This window comes from Pongo abelii, chromosome 10 (assembly GCF_028885655.2).
Source record: "Pongo abelii isolate AG06213 chromosome 10, NHGRI_mPonAbe1-v2.0_pri, whole genome shotgun sequence".
In the NCBI taxonomy this organism is placed as follows: domain Eukaryota; kingdom Metazoa; phylum Chordata; class Mammalia; order Primates; family Hominidae; genus Pongo; species Pongo abelii.
Window position 1 is genome coordinate 8896595 of NC_071995.2, and position 27911 is coordinate 8924505.

The following is a 27911-nucleotide window of genomic DNA, read 5'->3' on the forward strand; positions in this document are numbered from 1 at the left end:
AAGACAGATCCATAATTATAGTTGGAGGTTTTAACACCCCCACCCCATGTAATTAACAGAAAATCTGTGGTGATATAGGAGCCTTGAACAGCATATCAGTTAAACTGTTTAATTGACATTAATATAACATTTAATCCAACAAATGAATAATGTACATTCTTTTCCAGTGCACACAGACTTTTACCAAGAAAGCATATATTCTGGCCATAAAACAAGTTTTAATACATTTAAAAGGATTGAAATCATGCAAAGTATATTTGACCAAATCAGAATTAAACTAGACATCATTAATAAAACAATACCTGGAAAATCCCCAAATATTTGAAAATTAACAGTTTTTCTATAACCCATGGGTCAAAGAGGAAATAATTAAATTACCAAATATTTTGAATTGAACAAAAATGAAAACATTATCAACATCAAGGGATGCAGCTAAAGCAGTGCTTACAGGGAAATTCATAGCATTAAAATTTTAGCATTATGCTAAAATTTATAGCATTATTATTTTTTATTTCCACAGAGTGAAGTTTATCCTCAACAAAGCTCTCCTCTCCCATCTCCAGCCTCGGACAGGGTAGGACAGGCATGGGCTAAGATGTGGCTCCAGTGGCTGAGGGGCCTCTGAGAAACAAGTAAGGGCCCTGGGCTTCCAGGCAAAACCGTGTCTGGCTCCTCCAGCCAGGCTGAGTCCACTGTGCCTCCCTGCCCAGGCCTTGGGAAAGAGGAGGGTGCGCTGGCTTCTGGCTAGTTCCAAAGTGGAGTGTGAAAATAGTGAGATGTTTACATGCAGTGTCCAGTCCAGTGTGGTACTCACACCTCTTTCTGGAAGTTGCCATTGGGTGGTTCTGTGGGCTCCCAGGCTGTTGCTCAGTGCAGTCAGCCATTCTTGGGGGTTCTGGGGGAAGAGCCCGGTGTCATGGATTTGAAGGCATTCCAGCTCTGAGGTCACAGGCTTCTCCTTGGCAGTGGGCTGGCTACCGTAGCAGGTGAAAGTGTAGAACTTCTGGTTGAGCTCTCTTATTTTAGTTAAAAAAAAGTCTCAAATCAATGATCGATGCTTTCACATTGAGGAATGAGAGGAAGAGGAGGAAATTACACTTAAAGTAAGCAAAAGGAAGAATCTAATAAAGAGGCACAAGACATCAATGGAATAGAAAATAGAAAAACAACAGAGAAAATGAAGCCAAAATCTAGTTTTTTAAAGTGATCAATAAAATTGATAAAATGTGGACAAAATGACTAGAGGAAAGGCACACATTTCCAATATTAGGAATCAGGGAGGTAAAATCACTATAGATTCTAAGCCATGAAAAGGATACTAAGGGCCGGGCATGGTGGGGCTCATGCCTGTAATCTCAACACTTTGGGAGGCCACGGCGATGGATTGCTTGAGCCCAGGAGTTTGAGACCAGACTGGGTGGGCAACGTGGTGAAACCCCATCTCTACAAAAAATACCAAACTTAGCCAGGTATAGTGGTGCATGCCTGTGGTCTCAGCTACTCTGGAGGCTGAGGTGGGAGGATTGCCTGAGCCTGGGAGGTTGAGGCTGCAGTGAGCAGTGATTGTGCCATTCTCCACCAGTCTGGGCTACAGAGGGAGACCTTGTCTCAAAAAAAACAAAACAAAACAAAACAAAATACAAAAAACAAAACAAAACAAAAAAACCACGATAATAAGTGGTCGGTAAAATCTGACCTGTGTGCCTAATCTGGCTTGCCATCTTTTCTGTGAGTAAACTTTTATTGGAACACAGACACAACTATTTACATTTTATCTATGGCTGCTTTTGTACTATAGTGGCTGAAGTGAGTAGTTATGGGAGACCACATTGCCAGAAAAGCCTGAAATATTTACTATGTGGCTTCTTACAGAAAAAGTTTGCTGACCCCTGACTTAGATGAAAAGAACAAATTCATTGACAGACACTAACTACCAAAGTCACTCAAGGAAACAGATAGCTTGTATATTCCCCTATCCACTGAAAAAATTGAATTTACGGTTAAAGTTTTCCCACAATGAAAGCTTTGGGCCCAGATGCCTTCACTGGTAAATTCCACTTCTTCCTTTTCATCTTTTATTTATGTACTTTTCGGCTTCACTGGTAAATTCCACTTATTCCTTTTCATCTTTTATTTATTTACTTTTCTCTAGGATTTCAGTAGTGTTTCATAGATTGCTGAAATAAGACATCCTTGCCTTGTTCTTAATCTTACTGAGATAACATTCAATATTTCACCTTAAGTGTGTTAGGTTAGTTGTAGGTTTTATGTAGAAGCCATTATCACATTGAGAAAGTTTCCTTCTGTTCTTTTGCAGACCTTATTTATTCTGAATGGGTGTTGAATTTTTTTTCATGCTTCTTTCTGCTTCAGTTCATGTGATCTATATCTTTTTTCTTTTTCATTATGTTAATATGGCAAAGTACATTGATTGCTTTTAGAATGTTAAACCAACATTGTACATTTCTGGGATAAACTGTACTTTGTCATGATGATTTATTTATTTTATATATATATATTTTTTATTATACTTTAAGTTTTAGGGTACATGTGCACAACGTTCAGGTTAGTTCTATATGTATACATGTGCCATGTTGGTGTGCTGCACCCATCAACTCGTCATAGATATTTTGTTAAAGATTTTCGTGTCTATAATCCTGAAGGCAGAGTGTCTGTAATTTTCTTTTCTTGCAATTTTTTGTCAGGTTTGGTATCAGAGTCATAATGGCCTCCTAAACGAAATTGGGAGAGTGTACTTACATTTTCTGTTTTTTGAAGGAGCTGTGTTATTTATTTCTTCAAGTTTAATATAGTATGCTATTGAAGTCACCTGAGCACAAAGTTTTCTTTGTGGGTAAGTTTGTTTTAACCAATTCTTTTTTTTGGGGGGTAAACAGCTATTCAAAACTTTATTTCTTTTTGTGTCAGTTTGTTAAATTCTGTTCTTTTCATAAAGAATTCGTCTACTTAATCTAACTTGTTAAATTTATTGACATAAAGATATAATATTACCTTATTATACTTTAATGTCTTTAAAATCCTTAGCAATATAGCCTCTCCATTCTTGATATTGGTAATTTGTGTTTTTTCTCTTTGTTATTTTTATTTTTATTTATTTTTTTGAGACAGATTCTTGCTCTGTTACCCAGGCTGGAGTGCAGCAGCTCACTGCAACCGCCCCTCCCCCACCCCGTCCACAACCCCCAGGTTCAAGTGATTCTCCTGCCTCAGCCTCCCAAGTAGCTGGGATTACAGACATGTGCCACCACACCTGGCTAATTTTTGTATTTTTAGTAGAGACGGGGTTTCACCATGTTGGCCAGGCGGGTCTCGAACTCCTGACCTCAAGTGATCCGCCTGCCTCGGCCTCCCAAAGTGCTACGATTACAGGCATAAGCCACCTGGGAGGCTGAAGTTGGAGGATTGCTTGAGGCCAGTAGTTTGAGACCAGCCTGGTTAACATAGTGATACCTCTGTTTAAAAAGAAAAAAAGTTTTGTATCAGCTATTTATATATTTTGGATATTAACCCCTTATCAGATATATGGTTTACAAATATTTTCTCCCATTCTATAGAATGTCTTTTCACTCTGTCAATCTTTTGCAGTGCAGAAGCTTTTTAGTTTGATGTAATACCATTTGTCTATTTTTACTTTTGTTGTCTGTGCTTTTGGTGTTACATCCAAAAACTCATTGCCCAGGCCAATGTCAAGAAGATTTCCCCTCTGTTTTCTTAGAGTAGTTTTACAGTTTCAGGCCTTGTGTTTAAGTCTTTAATCCATTTTTTGTTTGTTTTTTTTTTGTGAGACGGAGTCTTGCTCTGTCGCCCAGGCTGGAGTGCAGTGGCGCGATCTCGGCTCATTGCAAGCTCTGCCTCCTGGGTTCACACCATTCTCCTGCCTCAGCCTCCCGAGTAGCTGGGACCACAGGCGCCCACCGCCACGCCCGGCTAATTTTTTGTATTTTTAGTAGAGACGAGGTTTCACCGTGTTAGCCAGGATGGTCTCAATCTCTTGACCTCGCGATCCGCCCCCGCCTCGGCCTCCCAAAGTGCTGGGATTACAGGCGTGAGCCACCGCACCTGGCCAGTCTTTAATCCATTTTAAGTTGAATTTTTATATGGTGTGAGTTAAGTTCGGTTTCATTCTTCTGCATGTAGATATCTGGTTTTCCCAACACCATTTATTGAAGAAACTATTCTTTGCCTTTTGTATGCGTTTAGCAACCTTGTCAAAGATCATTTAACTGTAAATACATGGATTTGTTGCTGGGCTCCCTATTCTCATCCATTGGCTTATATGTTTGTTTTCATGGCAGTATCATACTATTTTGATTGTGGTAGCTTTCTGATATATCTTGAAATCAGAAAGTGTGATGCTTCCAGCTTTTCTCTTCTTGCTCAAGATTACTTTGGCTATTTGGGGTCTTTTGTGATTCCATATAAATTTAAGGATTATTATTACTATTCTATAAAGAATGCCACTTGGGGCTGGGCATAGTGGCTCACACCTGTAATCCTAGCACTTTGGGAGGCCCAGGTGGCTGGATCACCTGAGGTCAGGAGTTCGAGACCAGCCTGGCCAACATGGTGAAATTCCATCTCTGCTAAAAATAAAAAATTTAGCTGGGCATGGTGGCGCACACCTGTAATCCCAGCTGGGCTGAGGGAGGCTGGGATTTGGGAGGCAGAGGCAGGAGAATCGCTTGAACCCAGGAGGCAGAGGTTTCAGTGAGCTGAGATCATGCCATTGCACTCCAGGCTGGGTGACAGAGTGAGACTCCATCTGAAAAAAAAAAAAAAAAAAAAAAAAAAGAAAGAATGCCATTGGGACTTTGATAAAGATTGCATTTAATCTGCAGATCACTTTGGGTAGTGCTGTGGTTTGAATGTATCCCCTCAAATTAATATGTTGAAACTTAATTGCCAGTATGATAGTATTAAGATGTGGGACCTTTAGGAGGTGAATGTGGGAACTTTAGGAGGTGATTGGGTCATGAGGACTTTGCCCTCATGAATGGAATTCATGACCTTATAAAAAGGCTGGAGGAAACCAGCTGGTCCCCTTTTGCCCTTCTGCCTTCTGCCCATATGAGAACAAGTGTTCATTTGCTCCAGTGGGCATAGCAACAAGGTGCTATCTTGGAACAGAGACCGGACCTTCATCAGACATTGAACCTGTGCCTTGATCTTGGACTTCCAGAGAATATGACAAATAAAATTACCCAGTCTTAGGTATTTTGTTATAGAAGCACAAATGGACTAAGACATAGAATGGATATTTTAACAGTAATAATTCTTCCTATCCATGAACGTGGGATATCTTTCCATTTATCTGTGTCTTATTTAATTTCCTTCATTAATGTTTTATAATTCTCAGTGTGTAAGTCTTTCAACTCTTTGCCTAAAGAGAAATAAATTCTAAGTATTTTATTCTTTTTCTTGCTATTATAAATGGTGTTAATTAAAAATTTTCCTTTTCAGATAGTTCATTGTGTATAGAAACATGAATGATTTTTGTATGTTGATTTTGTATCCTGCAACTTTACTAGTTCTAATACTTTTTTTGTTGAGTCTTTTAGTTTTCTATATATATAATCATGTCTACTGCAAATAGCGATAGTTTTACTTCTTTCTTTTTAATTTGGCTGCCTTTATTTCATTTTCTTCTCTAATTGCTCTGGCTAGGATATCCAGCACTATGTTAAATGGAAATAGTGAGAATGGCATCTTTTCCTTTAATCAGATCTTACAGGCAAAACTCTCAGTTTTTTCTGTATTGATTGGGATGTTAGCTGTGGGCTTCTTCTATATGGTTTTTATTATATTGAGGTACATTCTCTCTATACCCATTTTTTGAGAATGTTTATTATGAATTAATGTTGAATTTTGCTACATGCTTTTTCTGCATCTACTGAGATGATCAAAAGAGTTTTTTCATTATGTTAATGTGGTGTATTACATTCATTGATTTGCCAGTGTTGAAACATTCTTACATTCCAGGGATAAATTCCACTTGGTCATGGTGCATGAGCCTTTTAATGTGCTGTTGTTATTTGGTTTACGGGTATTTTATTGAGGATTTTGCATCTGTGTTTATCAGAGATATTTGTCTGTAGTTTCCTTTTCTTGTGGTATCTTTGATATCAGGGTGTTGCTTGCCTCTTAATAATTATGAGGAGGCATTCCCTCTTCTTCTTCTTCTTTTTTTTTTTTTTTTGAGACACAGTCTTGCTCTGTCAGCCAGGCTGGGGTGCAGTGGTGTGATCTATGCTCACTGCCACCTCTGCCTCCCAGATTCAAGTGATTCTCCTGCCTCAGCCTGCAGAGTAGCTGGGATTACAGGCACCTGTCACCCTGCCTGGCTAATTTTTTTTGTATTTTTAGTAGAGATGGAGTTTCACCATGTTGGCCAGGCTGGCCTCAAACTCCTGACCTCAAGTGATCTGCCTGCCTCGGCCTCCCAAAGTGCTGGGGTTACAGGTATGAGCCACCACACCTGGCCACATTTTCTATTTTTTGGAAGAGTTTAAGAAGATTACTATTAATTTTTCTTTAAATGTTTTGTAAAATTCATCAGAGGCCTGCCTCGACCTCCCAAAGTGCTAGGATTACAGGCGTGAGCCACCACACCCAGCCTAGATCTTGAGTTTTTAAATCTAATCAGCCTGTAATCTAATCATTCATGTAAAATTTTTCTTTAAATGTTTTGTTAAAAAAACCCAGGAGCCATCTAGTCCTGGGTTTTAATTTGTTGGGAGGTTTTTGAATACTGATTTATTCTCCTCATTTATTATTGATACTTTCAGGTTTTCTAGTTATTCTCAATTCAGTTTCAGTTGGCTTTATGTTTTTAGAAATGTATCCATTTCTTGTAGGTTATCCAATTTGTTGGCATATAATTATTCTTAAGTGCTCCTTATGACCCTTTCTATTTCTGAAGCATTCATTGTAATGCCTCTTCATTCAATTTTTATTTTATTTGTGTTTCACTCTTTTTTCTTTCTTTCTTTTCTTTTCTTTTTCTTTTGAGACAGGGTCTTGTTCTGTTGCCTAGGCTGGAGTGCAATGGTGCAGCCATGGCTCACTGCAGCCTTGACTTCCCAGGCTCAAGTAATCCTCCCATGTCAGCCTCCTGAGTAGCTGAGACTACAGGCATATACCATCACACTGGCTGATTTTTGTATTTCAGTAGAGACGGGGTTTTGCCATGTTGGCCACGCTGGTCTTGAACTCCTGACTTCAGGTGATCCGCCCACCTTGGTCTCCTGAAGTGCTGGGATTACAGGTGTGAGCCACCGGGCCCAGCTTTTTTTTTTCTTAGACTAGCCAAGTGTTTGGTGATTTTTATCTTTTCAAAAAATCAACTCTTGGTTTTGTCAATTTTCTTCTATGGTTTTCTTTTCTTTATTTGATTTATTTTCGCTCTAATCTTTATTATTTCCTTCCTTTTGCTACCATTTGGCTTAATTTGTTTTTCTAATTTTTTGAGGTGTGAAGTTAGATTGTTTATCTGAGATTTTCTTTTTGAATGTAGATGTTTATTACTCTAAAGGTTCCTCTTAGTATTGCTTTTACTGCATCCTATAAGTTTTGGTATTTTGTGTTATCATTTTTGTTTGCAGATAGTTTTTTTTTTTTCTTTTTTCTTTTATTTATTTATTTATTATTATTATACTTTAGGTTTTAGGGTACATGTGTGCAATGTGCAGGTTAGTTACATATGTATACGTGTGCCATGCTGGTGCGCTGCACCCACTAACTCGTCATCTAGCATTAGGTATATCTCCCAGTGCTATCCCTCCCCCCTCCCCCCACCCCACAACAGTGCCCAGAGTGTGATGTTCCCCTTCCTGTGTCCATGTGTTCTCATTGTTCAATTCCCACCTATGAGTGAGAATATGCGGTGTTTTGACCCAGCCATCCCATTACTGGGTATGTACCCAAAGGACTATAAATCATGCTGCTATAAAGACACATGCACACGTATGTTTATTGCGGCATTATTCACAATAGCAAAGACTTGGAACCAACCCAAATGTCCAACAATGATAGACTGGATTAAGAAAATGTGGCACATATACACCATGGAATACTATGCAGCCATAAAAAAGGATGAGTTCATGTCCTTTGTAGGGACATGGATGAAATTGGAAATCATCATTCTCAGTAAACTATTGCAGATAGTTTTAAAATTTCCATTTGATTTCTTCTTTTACCCAGTGGTTATTCAAGAATGTGTTTTTTAGTTTCTATGTAAATGTGGATCTTCTCATTTTATTAGTTATTGATTTTTATTTCATTCCATTGTAATTGAAAGAGATAGATATTTGGAATGATTTGTATCTTCTTATGTTTGTTACAACTTGTTTTGTGACCTGACATGTTATCTATACTGGAGAATGTTCTCTGTGCTCTTGAAAAGAATATTTTTCTGCTGTTGGGTGAAAATTTCTGTATATATCTGTTGGGTCTATTTGGTCTATCATGTTGTTCAAATCAGCTGCTTTTTTAATTGATTTTTTGTCTATATGTTCTATTCATTACTGAAAGTGGGGGTAGTGAGGTCTACTAATTTATTGTATTGCTGTCAATTTCTCCCTTCAAATTTGTCAATATTTGTTTTATATATTAGATTCTCTGACATTGAGTGCGTATGTATTTGTAATTGTTATGTATTCCTACTGAATTGATCTTTTTATCAATATAAAATTACCTTTTTTCGTTAGAAAATATTTTTGACCCAAAGTTTACTTTTTTTTTTTTTTTTGAGACGGAGTTTTGCTCTTGTTGCCCAGGCTGGAGTGCAATGGCGTGCATTTTGGCTCACTGCAACCTCCGCTTTATGGGTTCAAGTGATTTTCCTGCCTCAGCCTCCTAAGTAGCTGGGATTGTAGACATGTACCACCATGCCTGGCTAATTTTTTGTTTTTTTTTTTTTAGCAGAAATGGGGTTTCACCATGTTGGTCAGGCTGGTCTTGAATGCCTGACCTCAGGTGATCTACCCGCCTGGGTCTCCCAAAGTGCTGGGATTACAGGCAAGAGCCACTGCACCCATCCTCAAAGTTTACTTTTTTCTTCATGTAAGTATAGCCACTTCTGCTCTCTTTTGGTTACTTTTTGCATGGAATATCTTTTTCTATCCCTTCACTTCAGTCTATGTGTGTTCTTAAGTCTAAAATGAGTTTCTTACAGACATTGTATCACTAGCTACTGATTTTTTTTTTTTTTTTTGAGACAGAGTCTGGCTCTGCTGCCCAGGCTGGAGTGCAGTGGTGCGATCTCGGCTCACTGCAAGCTCCGCCTCCTGGGTTCTGGCCATTTTCCTGCCTCAGCCTCCCGAGTAGCTGGGACTGCAGGTGCCCACCACCATGCCCGGCTAATTTTTTTTTTTTTTTTTTTTTTTTTGTATTTTTAGTAGAGACGGGGTTTGACCATGTTAGCCAGGATGGTCTCGATCTCCTGACCTTGTGATCTGCCTGCCTCAGCCTCCCAAAGTGCTGGGATTACAGGCGTGAGCCACCACACCCGGCCTAGATCTTGAGTTTTTAAATCTAATCAGCCTGTATGCCTTTTGATTGGGGATTTTATTTACATTTAAAGTAACTCTTGGTAAGTGAGGACTTACTATTGCCATTTTGTTGTTTTTTTATTTTATAGTTCTTCTGTTCTTCTCTTCCTCTCTTGCTGTCTTCCTTTTTTTTTTATTTGATGATTTTTATAGTGAATTGCTTTGATTCTTTTCTGTAACATTTAGTGGTTACTTTGAGTCTTGAATAAAATAACTTGTAGTTAAAATAATCTATTTTGAGTTGATAATTTAATTTCATACAAATCTGTACAGTGTTACTTCCTCTGCCTGAATTTTGTGTTTCTGTATTGTTTCATTCTCATTCTTTTGAGACAGAGTCTCACTTTGTTGCCCAGGCTGGAGTGCAGTGGCCCCATCTCAGCTCACTGCAGCCTCTGCCTCCTGGGTTCAAGCGATTCTCCTGCATCAGCTACCTGAGTAGCTGGGATTACAGGTGTGCACCACCATGCCTGGCTAATTTTTGTATTAAGAGTTTCATTCTTTTCATAGTGTGCATTGGTTAACAAATCTTTGTTTTTTTTTTAACTTTTATTTAGGATTAAAACTATATGTACCACTATTACAGTGTCATATGATTCTGTGTTTGTCTATATACCTTCACCAGGAGATTTAGGCTTTCACATTGCTAGTTAGCATACTTCACATTGCTGTTTAGCATGTTTCAACTTGAAGAACTTCGTTGAGCATCTCTTGTAAGGCAGGTCTAGTGGTGATAAACTCCCTCAAGTTTTGTTTATCCAGAAAAATGTAGTTTGTCCTTCATTAAAAATTTTTGAATATGTTGTAATTATTTTTACATTTTTAGTAGAGATGAATTCTCACTATGTTGCCCAGATGTGGGGCTCAAATAATCCTACTACCTGGGTCTCCCAAAGTCCTGAGATGACAGACATGAACCACTGCACCTAGCCTGTCCTTCATTTTTAAACAATATTTTTTCTAGGTATATCTTGGTTGGCTGTTTTCTCTTTCAGTACTTTGAATATTTTATCCCTTCCTCTTGGTCTATGAGGTTTAGGCTGAGAAATCTACTGATAGTCTTATATGTGACAGTCTTTCTTTCTCTCTTTTCTCTCTTTCTTTCTTTCTTTCTCTTTCTTTCCTTCCTTCCTTCCTTCTTTCTTTCTTCCTTTTCTCTCTCTCTTTCTTTCTTCTTTCTTTCTCTTTTTTTGGAGTCTCACTCTGTCACCCAGGCTGGAGTGCAGTGGCATATTCCTGGCTTACTGCAACCTCTGCCTCCTGGGCTCAAACGATCTTCCCACCTCAGCCTCCTGAGTACCTGGGGCTACAGGTATATGCCACTGCACTGGGCTAATTTTTGTAGTTTTAGGAGAGACAGGGTTTCACCATGTTGGCCAGGCTGGTCTTGAACTCCTGACCTCAAGTGATCCACCTGCCTCAGCCTCCCAAAGTGCTGGAATTACAGGTGTGAGCCATTTCACCTGGCCTGTCCTTTTTTTTTTTTTAGACATATCTTGCTCTGTCACCCAGGCTGGAGTGCAATGGTGCGATCTCAGCTCACTGCAGCCTCTGCCTCCTGGATTCAAGTGATTCTCCTGCCTCAGCCTCCCGAGTAGCTGGGATTACAGGTGCCCATCACCATGCCTGGGTAATTTTTTTTGCATTGTTAGTAGAGGCAGTATTTCACCATGTTGGCTAGGCTGGCCTTGAACTCCTGACCTCAGGTGATCCATCTGCCTCGGTCTCCCAAAGTGCTGGGATTACAGGTGTGAGCCACTGCACCTGGCCTGTCCTTCATTTTTAAAAGATAATTTTTCCAAGTATAGTATTCTTGGTTTGGCTGTTTTCTCTTTCAGTACTTTGAATATATCATCCCATCCTCCTGGCATATAAGGTTTCTGCTGAGAAATCTATTGATAGTCTTATATGTGATGAGTCATTTTTATTTTGCTACTTTAAAAATTCTCTTTATCTGACCTTTAACAATTTAATTATAATGTGTCTAGGTATAGACTTCTTTATGTTTAACCTTCTTGAAATCTTTTAGGATTCCTGAATCTGGATGTCTATGTTCTTCCCTCAATTTGGATAGTTTTCAATTATTATTTTGTTACATATGTTTTCTGCTTCTTTCTCTGTTCTCCTTGTGGGACTTCTATAATGTGTATATTGGTTTGCACAGTCATGTCCCCCAAATCCTGGAGGCTTTCTTTTTCATTCTTTTTTTTTCTCCTCTGACTGGATAATTTCAAATAACCTGTATTTGAGGTTGCTGAATCTTCCTTCTGTTTGATCAAGTCTGCTGTTGAAGCTCTCTATTGTATTTTTTATTTTACTCATGTATTCTTCAGCTCCATAATTTCTGCTTTTTTTGTTTTTGTTTTTTGTTTGAGTTGGAGTTTCGCTCTGTTGCCCAGGCTGGAGTGCAGTAGTGCGATCTCGGCTCACTGCAACCTCTGCCTCCCAGGTTTAAGTGATTGTCCTGCCTCAGCCTCCCGAGTAGCTGGAATTACAGGGGCCTGCCACCATGCCTGGCTAATTTTTGTATTTTTAGTAGAGACAGGGTTTCACCATGTTAGCCAGGCTGGTCTCAAACTCCTTAACTCAGGTGATCTGCCCATCTCAGCCTCTCCAAGTGCTGGGATTACTGAGATTACTGGGATTACAGGTGTGAACCACCATGCCTGGCCTTGTTTTTTTTTTTAATGATTTCTATCTCTCTGTTGAACTCTAGTTTTTTTAATATATTGTTTCTGATATCACTGAGTTGTCAGTCTATGTTATCTTTATCTTACTGAGCCTCTTTAAAACACTTTAACTTTGAATTCCTTGTTGGGCAATTCATAGATCTCCATTTCTTTGGGTTTGGTTCCTGGAAATTTATTGCGTTTTTTGGTGATGTCATATTTTCTTAATTTTTTATGTTCCTTGTAGGCTTGCAATGGTGTCAATGTGTTTGAAAAAGCAGTCACCTCTTAATGCCTGCAAGGGTAGTGGCTGGGTGAGGTGCATGGTGCACTGGGTCAGCATGGGACTGTAGACTTGTGGGGCACGTATGGGCACCAGTTCTAAAGGGTGTGTCATGGCGTTAGGTCTGATAGGTGAGTGCACACATGCAATGCTGGGCTTGGGGTGAATAAGCAGCATTCACCCTGGTTCCAGAGGATGCAGCTGAGGCTCTGGCTTTGGAGGGGATGCAGCAGTGTGAGTTCTGCGCAGCTCCATCGGCTGGTGTCAGCATTCTTGAAGACTGTGGGGGTCCTTGGCAGTTAAGGCTGTGAATATTTGTGGCAGTGGGGATGGCTGCTAGAGTCCTGAGTGGCAAAGGTTGCATGGGTTTTCCTACTCTTCTTTTCGCCTTGTCAGGAAGTCACAGCTGATGGTATTCCTCTTGGCTTTGAGCTGTGCCAGCCTGGGGAATGGGGTTACACAGGTAAAATGCTTTTTGCACTTTTCTGCGTGACCATCCTCAGTTTTTCTGTTTCACTGAGTTGCAGCAGCTTTTTAATTGCACTCCAGAACTCTCCCAGAGCTATTTTCGTCTGTGGATAATTGTTAAATTGTTGTTTTTGTGGATATATAAGGACTGGTACATCCTAGTGTGCCCTCTTGCTGTGTTAGTCCTCTTGCTCAATCTTATTAGAAGTTTATCAGTCTTAATCTTGTCAAAGAACCAAATTTTGGGTTTGTTAATTTTTCTAGTCTTTGTTTCATGATTTTATTAATTTTCCATTTTAAAATTCTGTCTTCTACTTACATTGGTTTTAATTTACTCTTCTTTTTTTAACCCTCATAAATTATAAACTTGGATTATTTATTAATTTTTTTCTTTTCTATTCATTTAAAACTACAGTATTCACTGTAAGACTGTTTTAGCTGTGTTCTATGCATTTTCATATTCTATTTTCATAATCATTTAATTTAAAATATTTAAATTTTTAAAATTATTTTTTCTTTTACCCATGGGTTATTTTTCTAATTGTGTGTTTTAATTTCCAAATATTTAGGAATTATGTAGATTTTTTCTTGTTATTGATTTCATTGTGGTTGTAAAATATATCTGTAAGATTTTAATATTTTGAGATATATTATGGCTGAGTATGTAATATATCTTTGCAAACATTTTATTTACACCTAAAAATATGTATTCTTTAATTGGTGAATGTCATTTTGTTGGGTTAATTTAATTTGGTCAGGGTGGTTGATGGTGATGTTGAGATTTTATATATTATTACTGAATTTTGTTTAATAGTTTTATCAGTTACTGAGAAAAGGTTTTCAAAATATCCAACTATGATTATTGATGTTTGTTTTTCTTTAACTCAGCTTTTGCTTCTGTTCATATGTTTTGAAGTTCAAAATTAGGTGCATACTTATTTATAATTGTTATACATGCTTGATGCAATCAGTGACTCATGTAATTATGAAATGTACCTCTTTATACTCACCTATTTTTGTCTTATATTAGTATGACCACTTGTGGAAGGCTGAATAATGTCTCTCCCCACCTCAAATATGTTAACACCCTAATCCCTTGAGCCTATAATTATGTTACCTTATGTGACAGATACTTTGTAGATAGGATTAAGCTAATAATCTTGAGATGGAGAGATCATGCTGGTTTGTTCATGTAGGTTCAATGTAATTATGAGAGTCCTTATAAGAGGGAAACAGTAGAGTCAAAGTCAGAAAACAGAGATGTAACAATAAAAGCAGAGGCTGGAATTATATACTTCAAAGGTGGCAGAAGAATCCACAAGCCAAGAAATTTGAAATTTGGCAAAACTGATTTCCTTCTGGAGGCTTTAGAGGAGAACATTTCCTTGACTTTCCCAGAAGGAAATCAGTTCTGCCAAAATCTTGATTTTGGACTTCTGACCTACAAAACTTTAAGAAAATAAATATATGTTATTTTAAGTCACTAAGTTTGTGTTAGGTTACGTGTTACAGCAGTGATAAGAAATGAACACACCACTCCAGGTGCTTACTGTAAGGTGTATATTGGTTTGCACATTGTATATATTTTGTATACCTTTCTTTTAATCTGTCATTATATTTAAAGTGCATATCTTACAGCCAGAACAGACAATATCTTTTTTTTTTTTTTTTTTTTTTTGAGATGGAGTTTCATTCTTGTTGTCCAGGCTGGAGTGCAATCTTGGCTCGCTGCAACCTCCGCCTTCTGGGTTCAAGCAATTCTCCTGCCTCAGCCTCCCAAATAGCTGGGATTACAGGCACCTGCCACCATGCCTGGCTATTTTTTGTGTTTTTAGTAGAGATAGCATTTCACCATCTTGGCCAGGCTGGTCTTGAACTCATGACCTCAGGTGATTTGCCCGCCTCGGCCTCCCAAAGTTCTGGGATGACAGGTGTGATTGGTTCTTGCTTTTTCTTCTAGTCTTACAATTTGTGCCATTTATTTGGTGCAGCAGTCCATTTATGATGAATTCAATTATTGATAAGATTGGCTTTATCATTTTGCTGTTTTTTAAAAAATGATTTGCCTTATCTGTTTTACTTTGTTTTTTTTAAAAGAAATTAAGATAGGAAAAAAAATATAATTCTTTATATGTACTTATATATTTACCATTTCTGTTGCTCTTCAGTGTTTTCTGTATATCTGTGTTTTTATCTAGTGATACTTATTTTCTAAGAACTTCTTTTAGCATTTCTTGTAGTGCTGGACTGCTCATGACAAATTTTGTATTTTCTCTGCTCTGAAAATATTTTTACTTCCTCTTCGTTTCTATTGGATAGTTTTTCTGGATATAGAATTCTGTATTGGCAGTCTTACCACCACACCCAGCTAGTTTTTGTATTTTTAGTAGAGACGGGGTTTCACCATGTTGGCCAGGCTGGTCTTGAACTCCTGAGCTCAGGTGATCCACCTGCCTCAGCCTCCCAAAGTGCTGGGATTACAGGTGTAAGCCACCGTGCCTGGCCTAAATAAGTGTTGGGATTACAAGCATGAGCTACTGTGCCTGGCCCATTTTACCATTTTAAAGATGACATCTCATTGCTTTTCTCCTTTTTTGTTTCTGATGAGAATTTAGCTATCATTCATGTTGTCATATTTATTGTTTTCCTCTGGTCTATGACAGTTTCTATTTTAAGAGTATTGGTCAGATATTTAGTAGAGTACCACTCAATTTAGAATTATTTGATTTTTTTTCGCATGTTTAGATTGGATGTGTAGGGGAAAACTTTCTTCAACTGTGTTTTTCTTCTGCTTTCACACCACCACTACCACAATTATCAACACAGAAGAAGACTTGTGTGACCAAATGTGGTAGGGGTGTTCCTCACATACCAATTAGCAGACACCAACTGGGTATCCTCTAATTCAATTCCAACACTATCTACCTGGAGATAGTGTCAGATCTTACAGTTCAGGGGTTCAATATGCAAGACCATCCCCTACACCCACAGACACCAGTCACAAGTCCGGGCCTCTGGAACATCTGACCAATAAGCTTCAAGTCAGGATTTCCACAGCTTCCCCTTTGAGTTCAATTAATTTGCTGGAGCAGCTCACAGAACTCAGGGAAACCCTTATGTTTATCGGTTTATTATAAAGGATATTACAAAAGATACAGATGAAGAGTACTGTAGGCAGGGTATGGGGAAAGGGGTGTGGAGCTTCCATGCCCTCTCTGGGAAGGCTGCTCTCCAGGAATCTCCACAGGTTCAGTCATCTGGAAGCATTCTGACACAGTTCTCTTGGGTTTTTATGGAAGCTTCAGGACATCAGCATTCTTGCCCCTGACCCCCTCCCCCTCATCACCCCAGTAAAGGGCAGGACCTTCTCTGGGGAAGGTTTTAAGACCCAAAATCAGAAAGGCAGGGGAAAATTAGAGTCCTGCCTTGAGGCAGATGAAAGGAGGGCAGGAGAAGGCCAGAGGCCTTCCCCTTGAGGCCTGACACACTCAACATTATAAGAAAGGACTATAACAGGGACCATAGGAGTTAGCAGCCAGAAACTGTGGATGAAAACCAATATATACATATGTATAATACCACCCTGGGGTTATGGATTTTAAGGAACAAACCTTACTGGTTAGGTGCTTTTATCATTGTGTCATATTAGGGGGTACATGATATCAACAAGACTCATCACTGGTGGTTCACATAGTGAACCCTGTTCATGTGGTTGAGGTGGTATTTGCCAAGATTCTTTAATGAATAGTTACTGTTTCCTTTTATCCATAATGTACTCTTTGGAAGAGTCTCTTATCCCTGACTACCCTCAAAGGGAGGAGAGTTAAATTCCACATCCTGAATGGGGAGTACCTACATATATTATTTGGTATCTTCTGTAAGCAAGATTTTTCACTTCTCACCTATTTATTTACTCATTTATTTGTTTAAATCAGTATGGATTTATATAGTTTTTCCCCTTGTGTTATAATTCAATACTGTCATTTATTTTGTTATTCATATTGTTCCATTGGGAGCTTTTCCAGGTTGGTTCCTGTGTCCTGATATGCTCCCATCTTTTTTTTTTTTTTAACTTGCTTATTTTTTTAACATTAAAAGACTAGAAGATCCTCCAAGCTTATTTTGTACTTTCCCTGTCCTGGCCCTAGAATTAGCCATTTCTTCAAAGAGCCCCTGATTTCCTATGTTGCCTTCTGATACGGTTTGGATCTGCGTCTCCACCCAAATCTCACGTTGAATTGTAATCTCCAGTGTTGGAGATGGGGCCTGGTGGGAGGTGATTGGATCATGCGGATGGTTTTTCATGAATGGTTTAGTTCCATCCCCCTAGAGCTGTTCTCCTGATAGAGTTCCTCACGAGACCTGGTTGTTTAAAAGTGTGTAGCACCTCCCTGCGTCTCTCTTGCTCCTGCTCTGGACATGTAAGACATTTCCCTTTGCCTTCCACCATGCCTGTAAGTTTCCTGAGGCCTCCCCAGAAGCAGATGCCACTATGCTTCCTGTACATCTTGCAGAACTGTGAGCCAATTAAACCTCTTTTCTTTATAAATTATTTGGCTTCAGGTATTTCTTTATAGCAGTGCAAGAATGGACTAATACACCTTCCTTTTTTTTTTTAAAATGATCTTAATCATTTTAAAGCATACAATTCAGTAGTATTAAGTATTATTATGGACTGAATGTTTGTCTCCCCCAAATTCACATATTGAAGTCCTAATCCTCAGTGTGACTGTATTTGGAGATGGAGCGTTTAAGGAAGTAATTAAGGTTAAATCAGTTTACAAGGATGGGGCCCTGATCTGATAGGATTAATGTTCTTGTAAGAAGAGAGACCAGAGCCCACTCTCTTTCTTCCCTTGTGCACACACTGAGGAAAGGCCGCTTGAGGATATAGTGAGAAGTCTGCAATCCACAGGGGAAGCACTCTCCAAACACCAACTCTGCTGGCATCTTGATCTTAGACTTTCAGTCTGTGGAATAATGAAAATATAAATAAATTTCTGTTGTTTAAGTCACCTAGTCTATGGTATTTTGTTGTGATAGTCCAAGCAAGTGAATACAAGAATATTCACGTTGTTGTGTACCATATCTCCAGAACTTAATCACACTGCAAAACTGAAACCCTGTACCCATTAAGCAACTTCCTTTTCTTTTTCCCTCCAAACTTCTTTCAGTAACCATTCTTCTTTCTTTGTCTATGGGTTTGACTACTTTAGATTCCTCATATAAGTGGAATCACACAGTATTTGTCATTTTGTGATCAGTTCATTTCACTTAGTATAATGTTTTCAAGGTTCATCAGTGTTATAAAGTATGACAGGATTTCCTTTCTAAGACTGACTAATATTCCATTGTATGTGTAGACCACATTTTGTTTGTTTTGCCTTCATATTAAGGGCGTGAAAATTTGTTCTCAGAGGCAGCTAAACTATTGATGACTCTTTTTGGCGATGTTAAGTTTTGCTCTGTTTTTGGTTGGTGCTACTAAGCAATGCATCACCTCTGTTCTTTCTGTTCAGCTCTTGGCCCTGCAGGAACTCTCTCAGCTTGGACTTGCAGAGTTTTGTCCTATGTCTGCGCAGCCTAGAATTTAGCCACAGACATACAGTGAATTCCTACACAGTCTTAAGGGTGCCTCTCTCTTGTGAATTATCCTGCCCTGCAAATTCCAGCCATTTAAGCAGCTCAAAACTCCAATATCTGCCTCCTCGTTTTAGTAAGACTGCTGTTCTGTTTAGGATTCATTTTTGTGCTCTGTACTAGAAAGTGGTCCTAGATAGAAAGCTAGGGTGATCATTGCACTCACCTTTGTATTCTCTCAAGGATCACAATGCTGCCTGTGTGTTCCTGAAAACAGCTGCCTTGTGTTTTTGCCATGTGTTGTATTTTGATTGGAGAGTAAGTCTAATGCCATTCTGTCATGGCTGGAAGCAGAAATATATTTGTTTTTATTAATATGCACTCCCTGTTTCTCTTCTTTTATCCTTATGCAGTCTATCTTGATGATCTTATCCACTCTTAAGAGTTTCAATACCCTTTCTGTTTTCCTTACTTTAACTTTTTTGTTAGATGGAGTTTCACTCTTGTTGCCCAGGCTGGAGTACAATGGTGCAATCTCGGCTCACTGCAATCTCCGCCTCCCGGTTTCAAGCCATTCTCCTGCCTCAGCCTCCCGAGCAGCTGAGATTACAGGCACCCACCACCATACCCAGCTAATTTTTTTGTACTTTTAGTAGAGATGGGGTTTCACCATGTTGGCCAGGCTGATCTTGAATTCCTGACCTCAGGTGATCCACCCGCCTCGGCCTCCCAAAGTGCTGGGATTACAGGCGTGAGCCACCACACCCGGCCTACTTTAACTTTTTATTAACTTTTCACCTACTAAAAACAAATTACTAAGATGTTAGAATGTATTTGTTTACTTTGCTCTTCTTTTTAGTTATCTTTGCATAAAGTACAATAATAAAAAAAAAAGACAACAAAGAGAAAAAATATAATGGAATTTCTGATACTGTGAAGGGTAAAGACCATCGCACAATTTGGACAATGTTTTGGGGAAGATGTGGTTATGTCATATTCACAAAACATATCTGGGCAACAGTCTATTTCTCCCGTGATTCCAGGCATACGCACCCAACAGTCCATTTCATTATTGCTTATCACTGCCCAAAAGTTCCAAGAAATGATGAGGTCAGTCTCATTTGGCATACATCTACTTTTTCAGAAGGAAACAAAGCAGAGAAAAAATTCTGAGAGAAATTCATAGCTAGTAACCACTCTCATTTTTATTTTAGTTTCCATAACTGAAATTGCTGGACTTGAGAGCAATTTTTCCTTGCTCAACAGAATTAGGTGAGATGGGGAATCAATTTAATATATATTTAATGAGCATCTAGAGTGTCATGGGGCAAAAAAATAGCAACTTAAAATATTAATTTCTATAGGCAGCCCCCAAATTTGAATCATTTCCTGAAAAATTACTTCCGCTTTTGTCAAGTTTCCTGCTAGCAGTTTAGAGATTGGGCTGTTTCCTCACTGATACATATCCCTTCACACTTCTATAATTTAACTCTCTCAACTGCATGTGAAAGATCTTAGCTGAAGATGACTGACAGTGTTATTTATTCCATGTTAGAGTTGCCTACGGCAACCCAAGCCCAGAATGACTACGGACCACAGCAAAAATGTGAGTTAACCAAGGTAGCATGGAAGACGATGACAGTAGGCTATGGATGAATGGGGAGTAGAATAAGTTTAAAGCAGAGGGTGCAGAAGAATCAAGGATAATTTGAGGAAATACTTTTGGTTCAGTTTAAAGTCCAGAGTTGGAATATGAAAAGTTGGTGTATGGTGCAGGATCTGATCTTAGGTCTCAGGTAAACTCTTTTCTAACCGTTCACTTCTTTGATCGCATCTCAGAAACCCAATTTAGGGCATTGCCGTTATTCCTTCTTGCTCCTAGCTAAAGCGGGAACTTTGTTGGGAGAACTTTATCTCTTTAGTTATATTCAGAGTAACCTTGGACCAGCTGTTTAAATTCTAGGTATGGCTGTTTTTCTGACTATGGAATGAGGAGGACACCAATAGTGTTGCTGGTGGATACGAGTAAGATTTTTGTCAGGAAAGAAACTGATTTACATATCTAGATTTTTTTTTTTTTTTAACTTCACAGTGTTGCCCTAGAATGGTGACAGGGAAGAAAAAGTATCAAGAACACTACAGATAATAGTCTCTGTGACTGAGGATTTGAAGGCAAAAGAGCCATTTTTACATAGAGCCCTGAGAGAATATTATCTGAGACAGACAGGTAATAGTGTAAATGCCAAAATTAATCCTTGATTTTGTATCGTAGGCAGCAAACTCCCACAAGGTATATTCTTTAGGGTAGTTCCCTAAGCTTTCTCTGTTTTTACTACATAGTTTTACTATTATAATTTTTAATGTCTTTTGAGAGTGTTGCCTTAATTTGCTAAATTATTCTAGTATACTTGGGATATTTAGACCTATTTCTATTACTATAAATTATACAGCATTGGACTTCTTTATTTGTGTAATCTTTCCTATTTTTGAATTATATCTATGTTAATTTCTAAGGAATAGAAATATTAAGTTAGAAGTAATGCATATCTCAAAGTATATGTTCAAGGTCACACACACAACTGGTGATAAATTGGAACCTAGTTGGAACTATTTAGAGGCTTTCAATATACTTAAAGTAAATTTTAAAAATTTACTTTACTTCTTGAATTGGCTTGTGGTTACACAAATTCAATTATGCTTTGATACCTTTTTAAAATTTAGCATAACATAAAAATGAACATTTGTGTATTTCATTAAATGTTCTCCTGTGATGCAAATGTATTTTTAAAAGTTTTACTAGAAATCTAATGCTTTTGGATTCATCAGTCCAAATATTTATTATGCAGAATTCTCTATTTATGAAGGCATCTCTCATTATAAATTTTTTTCTTTAAGAAGTTCAGAATACTCCATAGATACACACATATATAGAATAATTTATCTAAAATTTAAACAGAAAATTGAAGCCCAAATAGGCAAGTTTAATTTCCTAATTAAATGTTATTAAGCAAAGGAATCAAAATTAGAACTTAAATATCATCTTACTTCACAGAGTTTTGCTCGTTACACGTAATTTATACACTATTGCACTATGAGATACCTTTGATTTTAAAATAAAGATTTGCTGAAAATACTTCCATTTTTCAAATTTAAAATTTAGATTTCGGTTGTATGCAACACAGCTAACATGAAGTAGTGTCCTATTCTTAAACTTGGCATCAACTTAAACTTACTGCTCTTTTAATAATGACAGTTTACAAAGCACTTCTGAAATGTAGATTATTTTTATTTAAATTTTATGTATTTAAATTTTGAGTAGATAATATGTTTACATGGTTCAAAATTCAAAAGGTACAAAAGAAAATAAAGTAAAAAGTCTTTTTCCTATTTTGTCTCCAGTGACTGTTTTTTCCATTCCAGAGGCAAACAATGTTATCAGATTCTTGGGTGTGCTTGCAGAGATATTTGTGTATCATGTTCTGTAGAATGTTTCTTTGTCTTGACTATATCTTACAAAATATTCCATATCAGTTAAAAAAAAATCCAGGCTTTATTAGAAGCTATATATTCACTTTATGAATATATATCAAAAATGTATTTGACTGGCCTTTTACTGATAGAATGTAGATTGTATTCAGTCTTCTCCTCCTACAAATATTGCTGCCACGAATAAATATGACATTTTGCACCCGTGAGTATCTGTAGGAAAAATTTCTTAAGGAGAAATTTCTAGGTCAAAGGGTACATGTCTTTGCCGTTTTGGTAGATATTGCCCAATTGTCCTCCAAAGAGGTACCAATTTGTATTCTCACCACCTAAGTATGAGACTGTAAGTCACAATTTCGAAGGAAAAAAGCATTCTTTATCTTGATAAATATAGTAAGTTCTTTGATACAGGTGTTGGTGGTTACCTTAGACTTTAGAGCGAGTTCCTGACACATCTAGAAAAGGAATCTTTATGGCCTGGATCTCAGTTCCCACTAGGCCAAATTGCTTTAAGATGCGATATCCTTCCCTGACTTTCTCTTTTCTTTCAACCTGTCTTCTGACTCAGGACTGTGCTCTGACTCTGTTGTTGCAGCTTCCTCTTCCAGGCCTTCTTGTTCTTGCCTTGTGGCAATAGCTTTGGGGCTTCTGACTGCAGTTCTTGTGAGTGTGCTGCTAGTGGATCCTGTGCCAGGGTAAGTGCAAACTTAAACCAAAATTAATCTTTCATTTTATATTATAAAAGCAATATAACATAGCAGAAGCTTTGAAAAATCAAAAAATAATTCAAACAAAATAAATCTCCATCTGTATACAATATTTCCTGGGTGTAGCCTTTGACCACATGCACTTTTGTAAGCTTGTATTTTCTTTTTTCTTTTTGTTTTTTGAGACAGGGTCTCCCTCTATCAGCCAGGCTGTGGGTGATAGATTTATGTGCTGCTATACCAGTGGATCCTGTGCCACTGTACAATCACAGCTCACTGCAGCCTTGACCTTCTTAGGCTCAAGTGATCCACCTCAGCCTCTCGAGTAGCTGGGACCACAGGCACATACCACCATGCCTGGCTAATTTTTGTATTATTATTATTATTTTGTAAAGACATTTCACCATGTTGCCCAGGCTGATCTGAAACTCCTGGGCTCAAGCCATTTGCCCTTCTTGGCCTCCCAAAGTGCTGGGATTATAGGTGTGAACCACTGCACCTGACCATATTGTCTTAATAGAACTGCAGTCAAGTCCTCTTAAAATTTCTCCCAGCTTTCTTTCTTTTAATGCAAGTCTGAGAATAGTTCTTATCGTAGTATGCTTATAATTTTGTATATTGCTTTTTAATTTTACGTTGCCAGAAACATTTCCTTACTGCCATATTTATTGTGATAATTGAATTATAATATTAATGATGTTTAACTTTTCACATAATAGATATATCATAATGTATTGAAACATCCTGATTTTTTTTTTTTTTTTTTTTTTGCCATTCGGGTGCTTTCACATTTTCTAAAACTAATTTTTCTAAGTTTAGTTCTTCTAGGTCCTTAAATCTAGTGATCTAGAGGACTCTCAGTTTGTTGTTTTACAGTCTAGAGTCCTAGCTTAGGTTTATGTTTTTAGGGGATGATAGTGACAGATTACACAGAAGTGATTTATTAGGATTCTTTTAATTTTTTAAAAAATTTTGAGACAGAATCTCGCAATGTTGCCTGGGCTGAAGTGCAATGGCGTGATCTCGGCTCACTGCAACCTCTGCCTCCCAGGTTCAAGCGATTCTCATGCCTCAGCCTCCCGAGTAGCTGGGATTACAGGCACCCGCCACCATGCCCGGCTAATTTTTTGTATTTTTATTAGAGACGGGGTTTCACTATGTTGGCCAGGCTGGTCTCGAACTCCTGACCTTGTGATCTGCCTGCCTTGGCCTCCCAAAGTGCTGGGATTACAGGTGTGAGCCACTGCGCTCTGCCGATTTATTAGGATTCTAAGAGTTCAGCTCCAGGGCTTCTACCTCAGAGCCAAGTCCGACCTTTGACAAAAAGGAACTCCTAGGGAAGTTGGGAATTTCTAATCCAGGCTGAGTAATGTCACAGTTGTATGGAAAAAGCAAAATCTATAAGGTGCCAATTTAACAGCTTGATCTCCAGAACTTATATTGGTTGTATGCCAGGCCTTCCTAGAGAACAATTATCTAATATTTATATGAAAAGTACTACTTTCCCCACTTTGTAACTCCCAAATATAAAGTAGATATATACTCTATTCTGCAATTATATATCTACACATGTGCTCATGGAGTATAATGGCTCATACTTGCTCACTGTAGAATTGTGCTTATGGCGAGTTTATGCACATATGTTTAAGTATTGAAACTGAAGTAGAAAATCAACAGAATTTTGGAATATTAGTTGGAATTACCTTGAAAGCATAGTCAGTTCCCTTTCATCTTTGATTGTTTGTTTTTGAGACAGTGTCTTGCTCTGTTGCCCAGGCAGGAGTGCAGTGGTGTGATCTTGGCTCACTGTAACCTCTGCCTCCTGGGTTCAAGTGATTCTCATGCCTCAGCTCCTAAGTAGCTGGGATTACAGGTGGGTGCCACCATGCCCGGCTGATTTTTTTGTATTTTTAGTAGAGATGAGGTTTCACCATGTTGACCAGGCTGATCTTGAACTCCTGGCCTCATGTGAGCCACCTGCCTTGGCCTCCCAAAGTGCTGGGATTATAAGAGTGAGCCACCATACCCGGTCAGTTCCCTTTCATCTCGACAGAACTATGAGCCAACCATTTTAAAGGAATGCGGATCTTCCGTATTTAAAAGAGCTCGGTTAGGGCATTCTATCACTTTTCACTTTAGCACCTGTTATGCTTCTCTGCCAGAAAACTCTTTTGAAAAAATATCAAAGTAAGTTCTTTTTGCTGAGGTATAAGTGTTTTTTTCCAGTTTTGAATGGTGAGAGACAGTTACATCTGTGATAATAAAAAAGCAAAACCTTTCATTCTAGTTAAGTTTGCTTTTCCTAATTTCTTTTTGGCATTTTCAGTTGGGCATTCTGAATGATTCTGCCTGATTTAAGCAATATACATTATGCAATTATGCCATATATACATGGAGCAAAGACAGTACACAGATGCATATCATACAAATTCACAGTTATCTGGTGTGTGTATACTACATGTGCACAGAGATCTCTAGCACAAGTAAAGTACTTGCTCCAGGGTTTTCAGCCAGATTGTTGTATACTTTCTTCTTTGTTCCTTCAGTTATAGTCATATTCTTGTGTAGTGGAATAGATACTTAGTAGATGATGGTGTTGGACATTATGAGGACATTATGAGGTATTCAAATTGACACCATGCATTGTTACACATTTCTCTAACCCTTAATCTGAAAAGTGGTGGAGCAGGGAAGACCCGGGGCTGCCATCTTCCATTTTATCCCCCATTTCATTTCCAAGACGGAGTGGTCCATAAAGATGTGAACCAGGTCCTCTTCTTTCCTAGGCTCCAACTACTCCACTTGTGCCAGCTGTCCTAGCTGCCCAGACCACTGGATGAAATATGGTAACCATTGTTATTATTTCTCAGTGGAGAAAAAGGACTGGAATTCTAGTCTGGAATTCTGCCTAGCCAGAGACTCACACCTCCTTGTGATAACAGACAATCAGGAAATGGTAAATGCAAACATTTAGAAAATGTAGGGTTTTTGTTTTTTTTTTAAACTGCTATTTAAATGCATCATGTATCCTCTTTTGAGGAACAGAAGGAATCTGTGATTTGGGGGGGATACTATATTCTTCCCCTTCCCTCTTCTACTCTTTCCTCTTCTTCTACTTCTGCCTTCTTTCCTCTCCCTCCCCACTCTTTACCCTTATGCTGTCTGACCCAACAAACCTCAGTTACAGCAACCCAGATGCTTGTATAGCATGTAAGTGTGTATGTGGAGCAAGGAGGCAGAAGGATGGTGAGTGTTTTGGAGAGGAATGAGACCTGAAATACAGGTCTAGTTAAAAGAAGTCTTAGGTCCGGAAATCTACAGGTCCAACAACAAGGCAGCAGATTCTTTTTTTTTTTTTTTTTGACAGAGTCTCCCTCTGTCATCCAGGCTGGAGCACAGTGGCGTGTTCTTGGCTCACTGCAACCTCCGCCTCCCAGGTTCAAGCGATTCTCCTGCCTAAGCCTCCCAAATAGCTGGAACTACAGGCGTGTGCCACCATGCCTGGCTAATTTTTTGTATTTTTAGTAGAGACGGGATTTCACCATGTTAGCCAGGATGGTCTTGATCTCCTGACCTTGTGATCTGCCCGCCTCGGCCTCCCAAAGTGCTGGGATTACAGGCGTGAGCCACCATGCCAGGCCTTATATAGTAGAACTTGGGAAGGAGGGAAAGATAGCGATCACGGGGACAGAGTGATTGTGGCAAGAGCTTAAATGCCTTCTTTTAAAAAGTTTTCCCTTAATTCACTGGAATCCAGTAAGTTCCAGACTGCAATGTCGAGATAGTTGGGATATAAGGAAGAAAACACGCGTGCACGCACGCACGTGTGTGTGTGTGTATGGTGGCCTCCACTTCCTTCAGGCCCCTCAGATCCTTCCTATCTACGCAACAATCTCTTGGAAAAGAGCTTGCTATTATTAGTTCTAGACCATCTCAAGGCAATACAAGGAATTGACATCCTGAGGTTGCCTAGTATAAAAATCAATCAAATTCTAATTTGTCAACATAAATAACATCTATAAGGAAAACAAGAAATCTTAGTTTTGTGTTTAGCGCTAATTTGATATTGATTTTTGTGTTTTGCTATTGTTTTCTGTTTTCTTTTATTGGGTAGAATCTAGTCACAGAGAACAGTTTATTGAGAATTAAACTATATTAACTTACCTTAGGAAAAATCCAGAGGTTACTCTAAAGCAGTTGGGGAGAACATACAGTTCCTAAATTTTATAGCTACCTATATAACTACCTATATAAAGCATACAGATTCTTGTTTTCTGTCAAAGGAACACATACTCCTTTGGAATTCCACATAGAATCTAAACTCTAAATCATTCCACATTTGTGACTAACATTTTTTTTTTAAAGCCTTCTTTAAGTGAGGTGGCAGAATGCATTGAGTTGTATTCATTAAACATGTGTTCTTAGTTTTATGGCCTCCAGCAATATAGCCTTGCTTTCTGGACCTTGTTGTAGCAACTCCTATTCTCATTCTGATATAGTGACTCTCAGGATTTGAGCTGACTAAAGTCAGTAGCAGAAGTGAGCTGTGAACTTGAAACATGGAGGGCAAAACTGATAAACAAGAGTCGTGAGTCATAGCACAAGACACTGCCACAGAAAATTGTGGTGTAGCAGCTACTATAAATTTCACAGTGTGATCATGAGAGGTGAGGAGGGAAAGGAAGAAGGGTACAGAATATCTGGGAAAATGGCAATATTTTTGTTTCTCTGAGGTACCCAGAGGAAGGGCAGGATCACTAGAGGAATTTTGTCCTTCATTGGTTTCCTGACATGCCCCCATTCCTGAGACTATTGTTGAGTAAAACCAGCAGAGTTACACTCACTGCATTTCCAAATTTAGTTTATTTTCTCCTAAGGCTCCTTGGGGCCAAGTCAGTGCTGGAGAGGGCGGAATGTCCCCGCTAGATGTCATAAGTTTTACTTTTAACATTCCTGTGGAATCTTACTTGATTCTCTGGTTTAATTCTTTTTCTTGCTCCAGCTTTTGTCAGATTCTGTAGAACCAAATTGACTTTTACGTGCGCTGCTGCGTCTCTTGTTCTAGTGTTGTTATTCTTTTGTTCTCAGGGCAAGATTTACATACTATTTTGAGGTATGTACAATGTTTCTAGTATCATACTGGGGTCTG

The 27911-nt window shown here is 38.5% G+C and overlaps 1 protein-coding gene across 2 annotated transcripts in view; it reads left to right on the forward strand.

Annotated features, from left to right (window-relative positions):
• KLRG1 (killer cell lectin like receptor G1) overlaps window positions 1-27911 on the forward strand; it is a 65111-nt gene that overhangs the window by 18744 nt on the left and 18456 nt on the right. The window contains exons 1-4 of one of the 2 annotated variants that reach the window (XM_054526784.1): window positions 17677-20175; window positions 22651-22718; window positions 22986-23022; window positions 25549-25718. The exons of the other annotated variant lie outside the window; for it this stretch is intronic. Of the exons in view, the coding sequence (XP_054382759.1) occupies window positions 20094-20175; window positions 22651-22718; window positions 22986-23022; window positions 25549-25718 (357 nt within the window). The 5' untranslated portion in view covers window positions 17677-20093. Of the gene's footprint in view, window positions 1-17676; window positions 20176-22650; window positions 22719-22985; window positions 23023-25548; window positions 25719-27911 lie in introns of those variants that run through there. 2 annotated transcript variants of the gene reach the window in all.